The 10,882-nt window shown below is 39.9% G+C and overlaps 1 protein-coding gene across 7 annotated transcripts in view; it reads right to left on the bottom strand.

Annotated features, from left to right (window-relative positions):
- The window catches only part of LOC106935273 (E1A-binding protein p400), a 37,050-nt gene extending 26,333 nt beyond the window's left edge, over window positions 1–10,717 (bottom strand). For 4 of the 7 annotated variants that reach the window (XM_015015660.1, XM_015015662.1, XM_015015661.1 and 1 more), the window contains exons 1-18: window positions 10,543–10,716; window positions 7,398–8,743; window positions 6,861–6,968; window positions 6,662–6,746; window positions 6,285–6,404; window positions 4,255–4,619; window positions 3,744–4,043; window positions 3,262–3,447; window positions 3,017–3,157; window positions 2,862–2,934; window positions 2,745–2,764; window positions 2,587–2,644; window positions 2,410–2,499; window positions 1,247–1,360; window positions 958–1,145; window positions 696–873; window positions 475–611; window positions 186–355 (exon numbers count right to left, since the gene is read on the bottom strand). In XM_015015660.1, coding sequence (XP_014871146.1) covers window positions 186–355; window positions 475–611; window positions 696–873; window positions 958–1,145; window positions 1,247–1,360; window positions 2,410–2,499; window positions 2,587–2,644; window positions 2,745–2,764; window positions 2,862–2,934; window positions 3,017–3,157; window positions 3,262–3,447; window positions 3,744–4,043; window positions 4,255–4,619; window positions 6,285–6,404; window positions 6,662–6,746; window positions 6,861–6,968; window positions 7,398–8,711 — 3,647 coding nt within the window. In that variant the 5' untranslated portion in view covers window positions 8,712–8,743; window positions 10,543–10,716. Of the gene's footprint in view, window positions 1–185; window positions 356–474; window positions 612–695; window positions 874–957; window positions 1,146–1,246; window positions 1,361–2,409; window positions 2,500–2,586; window positions 2,645–2,744; window positions 2,765–2,861; window positions 2,935–3,016; window positions 3,158–3,261; window positions 3,448–3,743; window positions 4,044–4,254; window positions 4,620–6,284; window positions 6,405–6,661; window positions 6,747–6,860; window positions 6,969–7,397; window positions 8,744–10,542 lie in introns of all 7 variants that reach the window. The other 3 variants (XM_015015664.1, XM_015015663.1, XM_015015665.1) reach the window with 3 other exon arrangements.
- Between the last annotated feature and the right edge of the window lie 165 nt (window positions 10,718–10,882).

Here is a 10,882-nt window from a genome sequence, read left to right as displayed (position 1 = left end):
TGCCAAAATCATCAGTATTAAAACGATAAAAGACCTGAAATATTTCAGTTGGTGTCCAATGAGTCTAAAATATACGACACTTTAATTTTTATCATTACATTATGGAAAATAATTAACTTTATCACAATATGCTAACTTTTTGAGAAGGACCTGTAATTCAGAGACAATTTGTACACATCTAATACCTTCTGAGAGCAAAGATAGTTTCCCAGTGCTTTTCTGTCATGTTTTTGATGAGTTGCACCTCGTCGAGAACCAGATGTCTCCATCTTTTCTTTAGAAAATGTCTCTGATCTTTCATCAGCAGCTTGTATGATGTCACACACACGTGAAAGCTGTTGGAGTCCTCCCATAACTGCAATTAATCAAATGACACCTTACTATATGAACAGCCACTGGTGAAGGTGAAACTTTTTTTTTTTTTAAATAATGAACAATGTCAACTATGAGGGCATCAAAAACAAAAAGTCTCACCATTCGTTTGTATCTGCGCTCCCTTCTGTTACCCAGGTAGAGGAGAATCTTAAGACCAGGACACCAGCGCTTGAACTCCAGCTCCCAACTCAACAACTTGCAAGTTCTCACTACAATCAGATGGGGTCCCCAAATGCCTGTGGAGAAAAGTAGAGTTTAAAATGCAAAATAACAAGGAAGAACTACAGCAAATTCAAACTGAACTTTGAAGTGCCACATACCCTCTTGACCAGCTAGGTGGGCCAAGTAAGCCACCGTCTGGACAGTCTTGCCAAGGCCCGTCTCATCAGCCAAGATGCCATTGAGTCGTTTCTTATGAAGGTTTACCAGCCAGTCCACTCCAATCTGCTGATATTCTCTCAACAACCCATGCAACAGAACAGGCGCTGGACTGCGGGTCTAGTGAGATGGAATAGTAACATCAGTTTAAAATAAAGAAACTTTTTTTTTATTATTTTGAGTGAAGAATTTCCTTTTTCTTACAGACGAAGTGATTCTGAGGCTGCCCTTGGGCAGGAGGAGCTCCGTAGCAGCTGCCACTTCAGCGATGTCTCTACCAGCCTTCCCGTTTGAGTTAGACGTAGATTTATCTGCACTGCGTTGTTGGTCCATGCTCAGCAGAGAGTCGATTACCACTGCTTCCGGTGGACTGCTTGGAACACATTCCATTTCTGTAAAAAGAATGGATACAGAATGGTAAAAATGGACACCACCCAGCAGTAAGGATGAAAGAAAATGACTGAAAACCCCAATTTAAATACAAAAAAGGCACCTTCAGTCTCCTCCACATCATCGTCATCGGAGCAAGAACTAGGCTGAGGCCACTCAAAGTCATCAGCATAGGCACCGGCATACTGTTTCTTTAAAGCATCCAAAGACATCTCAGCTTTAAAAGAAAAACAAAAAAAAGGAAAGAATAAAATTAACAAACAACAACAACTGGCTAACATATATTTGGCATGAAAAATATTAAAGTGGACAATACAGTGTAAGTGTTCACTTTTTATCATTAGCATGTAGGCATTAAAATGTTGCTTAATAGGTCTGTTACCTTCAGCCTAACTGGACTACAGCACAAACAAAAATCGCTTATAGCCTACTGTTAAATATATATTATTATATTAAGTAATATTAATGTTAGCCTGGAATAAAAAAAGAAACTGAACAGACAAAAACAGGAGGGAGAGAAAAAAAAGGAGGAAGTTGTGTTTCTAGGAGAAATCTAAATTCTGAGACACCCCTTGAGAAAGAAAGGAATCTGATAAATACATCTGAAACACCTGTGTGGCTCAGACAAATAGACACCACTGGTAAAACAAAATAATATTTTCTTTGATTATTTAATATTAATTTGGTATTGATGGATTATTAAAGCAAATATGCAGCAAGTCTAAAATCTGAAAAATGATTTAAAACTTTGCTTATGTTTAATTTACATTTAAATAAGGATTTTTTTTAAGTCATGTTTATTTGATGATTAGTGATGAGATTTTATTGAACTCGTATTTAACAATGCAAAAATAGAATTATTAGTATTTATAACATTTTACCAAGAGTATTTTATACTCATTAAGAGGAGGAAAAATACATTAGTAAATGGGATTAGATAGACGTAAAATGTATTTTGGAAAAATTTGTTGAAAATGTTTTAATTATTTTGTAAACCTGGTAATTAGGAAACATAAATAACAACAGACAAAGTTTGGTTTTCAACTTAAAAGGTTAATATAGGGGAATATAAAACATAAATGCTCTACATGTTAATCCCGATTCTGCCAAAATGCTTAAAAAATATTATCCTCAATATTTAATGTGCAACGATGGGTCTACATGTGTCCAACTTTACAATTGACTGCAATTTTAGGAAAAATAAAAACATATATTGACTCAAACAGCACAACTAAATATGTTTAATGAGACATTATAATCGCGTACCATCTTTTGCAAGGTTGATCAATTCTGCTTTGTGGTCTGTTTCTCCTTCCATGACTTCCTGTTCCTCTATGGTGTTCTCTTCATCAGTGGCTAAAAGAAACCCATACAAATTGTGAATTATTTATGGTGGTTCTGCTTTTATTTTATTTTATTTTCTAGATAACACTGAAAACTAACCCTCTTCATCCACCAATGAAAAACTCGATTTTCTCTTTCTGCCAGTGTTGGCCGCCTCCTACAAAATGGAAAAGGAAACCATGAATTCATACAGATTTTCTTATATCACAAAGTTTATCTAAGACCTGCAATGATGTAAAGGTCAGGACAGCACCTACCGTTTTATCGACTTTTTCTGCTGTTGATTGACCAGGAGAAAAGGAGAAACGCAGTGAATATATTAAATAAAGTACACAATAAAATTATTTTACTATCCGTGTCTAAGTGGCTTGTACCTGTTGCTTTTTGTGGGCCAAGTGCTTTAAGCCTTTTTTCATTGATTTGAAACTGCAGTTTAATTTCCACAACCTTAAAAAGGAAAATCTTTTATTTAAACTGGTATCAAAAGTATTCACAAATAAGTGCAATACATAAGTAAACAAACACCAACCTGCTCAATGTTTGACCAGAAGAACTCCACTTCTCGGGCAATCGTACTGGCAATATGGCGAAGATGAACTTCCCTTTGTTTCTGTGATCTTTCTTCATTTTTCTTCTGTTCTTGATGGTAACGAGCACATGTACGAACAAGCTAGAACAGAGCCACCAAAGACAAGTTCAAAGAGGAATTTCCTGTAGTTGAATCTGTCATTTATAGTGCAAATTCTTAGTTTCACATTTTGCTCTGTATCAAACCTTCTTTGCAGCGGCTTCCTTCCACCTTCTCTCCTGAGCAAAGTCCGCTGCCATCCACTGCATCTCCTCCAGGAGGTAATCCCAGTGGGACTTTGGACGTGAAGCTTCCATAAGCTTAGGAAGCCTGCTGGCTGACCACTGACCCTCCTTCCTTAGCTCGGAAATGCGCTGGTGTACCTGACTCTCCTGACATACAAAAAGTGCAGATTAAAAGTCAGGATCAGAACTATTTCATCCAGTCCAAAAATGACAGGAGGATGACTGCTAAACAGCTGTTTAATTTGTTTCGAGAAAGAAATGAAATAGAAGTTTTCCAACACACCGTCCTGTTTTACAACTACTTACTCAATATTCTTAAAAATATAAAAAAAATTCTTCCACTAAGACTGCTTAAAAAACTGACATAAAAAACGGGTTGTAATGAAACTAGAGGTTCAAACAATATGAAAGCCTTCATGACGCTACAACTTTCTGTAACTCACCAGTTTGGCCTGCTCAACCTGCCTATCCTGGGAGCCTTCTTGTGGGGTCTGAGTGGTCGTGTTTTGGCTGAAGCCGCCTATTTTGACAGAAGAAATTCCGTTGGTTCCCGTCAGTTTAGACGGGGTTCCTGGGTTGACGTTAGAGCCGAGAGGACGAAGAGAACCTGCTGTGTGTGGAGCTGAATTCGAATTGGCAGCAGACACGGCAGCGGGAACCACGGATGTTATTGATACCGAGTTAGTCATAATCCTCTGAGCAGGCTGGTTGGGATCGGTACCGGGACGAGCAAGTGCCACCGTCTACAGAAATAAGAATATGAAAATTTTCAAATATTATCTAGAAAAACTTGCTAGAAGTAATCCTTTGGTCTCATTACAACTGAATTTATTGTCAAACAAAATGTAAGTAAATAAAGTAAATTATGACACAAATGTAAACCATGCAAGGTTTGACGTTTGTTAATTGATCCGGAATCATCCACATCAGATTTTATCCTCCACACATACTGACCGCTTGTCCTGGTTGCAGATTTGTCTGGGATTGTTGTTGCTGGGCCTGCAGCTGAATATGAACACCTGGTTGCATCTGCTGCAGCTGGGACTGAAGCTGTGTGTGGGGGTTCATGGCAGCCAGCACAGGCCCGCCCGCCTGCACGTGGACTTGCACACCAGGATGAGTCGAATTCTCCACTAACTGAGCCAGGGGTATGCTTGCCATTGGTAGGGTGCCTTGCGGCAGCCTGCTTGGTAGCTGAGGAGGAGGGGTGTGCAGGCTGGCTGCGTTCTGGACGGGCGGTCCTTTGGATGGGTCGTACTGCTGCTGGTTCTGCTTCTGTCCTGCGAGCTGGACTGCTTGAGGAGTAGGTGGCATACCGCCTGGATACATGGCAACCAAAGTATAGAACAAAAGAGTAGTAAAGAGAGCAAAACAAAGAAAAAAACGTTTAAAATAAGCCAAAAAGGAAATGTTCAAATTTTAGTTTTTTGCATTTTGTTTCTTCCTGAAAGTAAAAAAAAAAAACAAACAACTAAAATAAAGTTTTTAAATAGTTTTCCCTTTAGAATTATTTGAGAGACCCTTAAATCAAAGTTAAATAATTTGAATCTAGTGACACCTGGTGCAATTACACTTTTACCTTTTAAACGGCTGTGTGCACTTTAGAATTCAGAGCTCTTTAAACCTCTGCTTAATGAACTAAACGTATTCATTAACAGTAGAGTAACTACTGCCTGATGATCAGAGCAGAACTAATGAAACTCATACAGCAAAATGATTACAGAAGAATGAAACCAATATGAAAATCTACATGTCTCTCAAATGAAACACTACTTTGATTAATGCAAAACCAAAACACTGCATTTCAAATGCGGAGAGAATGTGGTTAAAAAACAGAAATAAAACTGTACATGCAATAAGAGGTTTTTCGAGACAAAACAAACTTCAAAATAAACATGAAAAGAACTTCTAAAATATAAAGACAGCAAAAGGAGAGGGGAAAGAAAATAAGGAGAGCAGACACTCACAAGGACAGCATATGTTTAGCATGCATGAAGCGATGTAAGTGCAGAAACCAAGGCATCTGGATGCCTCACACAAAGACAAAGCACAAAGGTGAGCAAAAAGGACACACATGGGGTTTTGCAGACCGCAGGCCTGAGCAGAGCTGTGCACACTAAAGCAGCACCTGCCTTACCTCCCTGTACGTCACATCACCTTGCCTAGACGCCATCAACACCTGGCCCTGACACACCCACATCACCACAATCGCAAAAACCTGCGCCGTGAACAAAACTCCTCCGAAATGATTCCCCTCTTACTTAGGCTGAGGGGAAAGAAGCCAAGTCAGAACAAAATGTCATGAGGATAATAAGGAAGGAAACCAATAAAAGACTAAGATGAGATAAAGACACTCCTGAAGGCTGATGAAAGATGATTCGGAATCCGGCACAGAGATGGACAATGGGAGACGGGTTTGTGACGACATGGCAATGGGAAACCAAAAAGTGTCGGGTGGATTCTTACAATGGGGAAAAACTTGCGAAACCCCATTGCAAAGTGATAAAAAAGTAAAAAAAAATCCCACAGGGTTGCCACTTTCTGTGATCGACCTCCAAATTAGAGGGAAATCCATAAGCATGGGAAGGTCTGTCCAAACAAAAATGACAAACAGGAACAAACTTCGGAAAAGAAGAGATGATTTACGTTCAGGTGATCAACAAGGAAACCCAAAGAAACAAGAGGGGAAAAAAAATCTTAAGACATGGCATCTTCCCACTGAGTGGCTACTCTTCTTCAGAAATGGACTGTCTTCTTCCCCATTTATCCTGACAGAGACAGCTGGTGCTGATACAGCTAAGCCTGAACTTCCTGTAGACTGCTGAGAAATCCAGCAGATGGATGAAGATCAATTTGATGATGCTGCCTGGAGTTTGGTTTGTTGAAGATAAATGTTGGGATTCACTTTTTTTTAAGTCTGAGGAAGGGCTTAGGTCCAGCAGCATCGAACAGAACACACAACGGCCTGGTGGTGGCATTCCTACCTTGCGCGGTCGGCATTAGCTGCTGAAGTGGAACGCCAGGTGATCCTAAAGGAGCTACACCAGGATGTTGGAAAATCAGCCCATGGCGACCAACGTCAATCCGGGGCCTCTTAGCCTGATCTGGGATTTAAAACACACAATACCCTCATAACGCAAAAAAGGCACTCGGCACAGAGCAGTGACCTTCCGAAGACCTTACAGGTCACCTCTCCTTCCTCCGTTTAAGCCTTCAACACAGAAGCGCTAGTAGAAGATGCCAAATATCTAAAAGCAGAAGCAATTAGAAGGAGAAAAGAAAACAAACAAAACAAAGCAAACGGGGGTGGGGGGAAACAAAGCAACATCAGAAAGACGGGAGGCTGCAACTCTTGCCCTACCTGTTTGCACCATAGCCTGTTGCCTCTTATAGGCATCCATGTCTCCAGGGTTTGAAATGGCGCCTGAAGCTCCCCCTTGATGTACCTGAAAAATAACATCTTAAGCAATTAGGTTGTTTATATCTGATGTATGTGAATTTTAACAAAGTTATAGAAAAACTATGCAACTAGTTTTGAAAATAAATATTTCCTGTATCACCTGAAACTGCTGCTGGGTAGAGAAAGCAGCAGAAACATTGGGAGGGAGCTGTGTTGCTATAGCAACCGGTGTCACTGCTTGACCATCCTTTCCTGTAACAACCTTCACCTTAAGAAGGAAAAGCAGTAAAAAGTGTGTTTTGGGAACCTGTTCTTTGAAATCCAAAGGAAAGTAAAAGATTTATAAGATAACAAATATTCCAGATGTTTATCTGACTTTTAATAAACTACAATGGGGAAAAACACGTGAAACCCCATTGCAAAGTGATAAAAAAAAAATCCCACAGAGTTGCCTGTGATTTTCATGTACTTTCTCACTGAGAAAGTGCATGAACATAGATGCTGTTGGCTTCTGGGTTTGCACACCAACATGGTGGGATTTCTTAGATTAACACAAAAACAAACCATATCCCTTAGTATTTGACTTGCTGATCACAGAGGGGGGTAAAGACAAATTGGCTTATTCTGCTCTCTGGCCACCTGATTGGTGAATCTCTGTTGAACGCAATCTAAAATTATAAACAACACATTACGGTACCTCGTCATTAATAACCTCCGACTGTTCTTCTTCGTCGTCCTCGTCATCAAGATCCAAATCGTTCTGTCTCAGGTAAGTATTTAAGGGGTGACAATGTTTCTTCTTAAAGGCGTGATAGTCCATGATATTCCCCTGAAGATGCTGCAGAAAGAACAGTTCAACCATGTACTCTTTAAACACTTCCTTCAGGCTCTCCATCTTCTTGGTGTGGTGCTCCAAGCACTGCTTTCTCAGCTGGGCGATCTCAGGAGTAGCAGGAGCAATCTCCTCTAGCTTCTTGGGAGCCTGCTTCTTAATGGAAGCAGTGGTCATACTGGTGGGCGTGAGAGGATTGCTGCTGATCCCAGGCGGTGGACTCGTGAGGGAAGGACTAGAGGGTGGAATGGAGGAAGGTATGCTGAACGTCGCTGTAGCTGGGGTTCCCACTCCGGTAACCACACCTTGTGCAGTCTTCTCGAAGACGATAGGGCGCCCTAGCTTCCCTTGGATGATGTTGCTAATCTGTGGCGGTAGACTGGAAGTGGTGATGTGTCCAGGGCTGCCCAGGGTGGGGAGTGTCGTACCGGCGGCAACGGGACTTTGAGAGCCAAGGTGGTGGATGGTGCCACCGGTCTGAGAATGAGTCTGAGAGAGCCTCCGTTCCCTCACTGAGCCTGGAGCTCCTGTGGAGGCAAGTTGGACCTGGCCGGGTGGGGGGGCAAGCTGGGCGAGTGTCGTCCCGTCCTGATAAACAAAGTGGCTTCCTCCCGACTGGCTGCCTAAACTGATCTGTCGCACTATCATGCTAGCTTCAACAAACCGTGTGGGGCTTTGTCCACGGACTCCCAATGCCGTAGGAGGGGCCCCTGGCCTTGTGACACCTTGTAAAGAGACGGGGCTATGCTGTGTAGGACTTTGGGGCTGAATGGGCTGGGGCACGGGTGAGGTGACCTGAATGTAGGAGGATGGAGCATGCTCAAACCTCCACTGAGATGCACTGTGCTGGAACCCAGGCGATGCTGGATTCTGGATGGGGAGTGGAGTTAGAGTGATCTGCTGATTAGCAGCCAGTCCCACGTTTTGCAATGTGATGTTCACGTTCTGTCCTGTGACTGGGCTCCGACTCATGATGAGCTGATAATTGGGTGACTGAGGGGCTGAAGGGCTGGCAGCAGAGGAAAAAGTGGTCACAGGAGACTGAGGGTGGCTAACTGTAGCTTGTTGTTGTGTAGCTGCCATAGACGGCTGCTGCTGCTCCTCGGCTTCTGACCCAGAGACAGACTTGGATTTTTGGAGCTGTCGTTGAATATTCTGTGATCCACTTCCATGGTGCATTGCGTGACACTGTTGCTATGCGTGAACACAATCTATGGAAAAGAGACAACAACAAAAATTATTTTCACCTAAGGAACTAAAAACAAGGATCCCCAGACATCTTATTCTGGTTTGCCAACCAAGTATTGACTTGTTTCAGAGTGCACTGCACTACACAATTAGAATTAAACTGACTTCTTAATTTGGCAAAATTAAACACAATAAGTTACAATTTAATTGTCCAATATATGATTTGCTTGGAAGCAATACTAGCGTTTGAGACTAATTTAGTGGCAGACACTCTACAGAGTAAGGAAAATGTCAGTTAAATACAATATTGTCATCTTGACTTTTATCAATACAGTACTGCAAATGCATTTTTTTTCTAATATCTTAATGTATCCTCACTCACCAGAAATTATTTTTCAATTAGTTCCAGTCACTGAATTTTCAATTACTGTATGCAGAGCGTTGTCATCTCAAGAGCCGATTCTCGAGTGCTATTAAAATCAAATGTATGAATAGCTTTTCAACAAAATAAGTAAATATATAAACTTTAACCTTTTGATTTAAACATGTCTGCCACATTAACCCATGAACAAGATCACATTTAAAGTACCTACTATTTTATCTATTTTATCATCACTACTAGTGTAGTGATGATAAAGTTTTCCTTTTTTTTTCTTTGTTCAATTATTTTTTCCTTCTCAAATATTTTTGCCTTACTTTGTTAAGGTATTCTTCACAATGTCAGGCAATATATATTACTCCAACATCTATAACAAGAGAAAATATGTCTTTTTTTTGTGGCAAGAGATAGGACTGTGAGACAAATTATACCAAAATTATAAATTAATAAAAATGCTACAGATATACATGAGCTTGGAATAATTTGAAAAACCTTTTAATGATCTTTGAAATTAACAATCAAATCTTTGGAAAATTTTACTAATGTATTTAATATCATTGACTCATGTGACTCAATTATACCTCCAAGTGCTAAACACAACTCTTAACACTGAAGGAATAATCCTTTTAAGAAATTAAGTGTCCTAGTTAAAGGGGGTTATAGAGAATATTCATGACCAAGTTGCGGTCAAGAAGAGGCCGCCAAAAACCACACATAATAATAAACACAAAAATAAGGACATTAATCAGGATGTGATACAAATTATACAAATATAAAATGTATTTGTCTAACAAGAATATTAGTATTATATGTTTGAGTTATAACCCATCTTGATACGTTTGTACAGTGAAAGAACGGTAGGAAACAACAGCAACCTATTATTCAAATACGAAAAAAAAAAAACAAAAAAAAAAAACATGCAAACAAAGACGATGCACATTAACGCATATGATACTACCGATAATGATTTGACTATATTTGTACATTGGGTTTAATTACCATTATAACATATGCGCCTTCAATACAATTTTTTTTATAAACATACAAAATAAAAGAATGCACAATTATCAGGCAAGTTTATTTTATAGCTGGGCAAACGGACAACTTTAGCCAACAAATATTTTTTGATTGCTTTATACACCCGTAACGCAGACATCACTATCTCCTCTGGGGCGTATCGCTATCTTACAGCGCTAAAATAAGAAATACAACAGTCTACTCTAAAATAAAACTGCATACAAAAATATTTTAGTTAAAACATAATTAAGTACTTAAATTAAAATACAACTAGCTGCTATGGTTTGATATTTACAATAACATAAGCCGTCATTCAGCATTTAAACGACCGTTTCTACGGAGCGCGTGCTAGCGGTTAGCTTGTTTTCGTTAGCAGGCCAGAAGCCGTTGAATTAATACATAAATCATTTAAACTCTGCTACTTACACCGTGTGGGCCTTCTGTGTTAGTTTCATGAGGTCTAAGTCATGTTTGCAGTAGGTCAAAATCTTAAACGAGAACTATTCCATGAAATATTCACAAATGCTCACGCTAGCCGCTTTATAATGTTTTGAAGCTAGGATAATTTCATTCAGCAATATGGCGGCGGCGGCGACCTTCTGCGACCCGGATGTGATAGCATTCTGACGTCAACGAAAAATAAGTAGCAAAATAATCACAATTTCTTCAGCTTGACAGGTTATGGTTAACTTTTAAATCCGTCAGGAATTAAGGAGATGCTACTTTAACCGAAATTAAGATGTTTATTTAAAAGAATACATAAAGC

The sequence above is a fragment of the Poecilia latipinna genome, unplaced genomic scaffold (assembly GCF_001443285.1).
Source record: "Poecilia latipinna isolate Pla-1442-1.1 unplaced genomic scaffold, P_latipinna-1.0 Scaffold1940, whole genome shotgun sequence".
Taxonomy (NCBI): Eukaryota; Metazoa; Chordata; class Actinopteri; order Cyprinodontiformes; family Poeciliidae; genus Poecilia; species Poecilia latipinna.
This window is presented reverse-complemented; position numbering and strand designations above follow the sequence as displayed.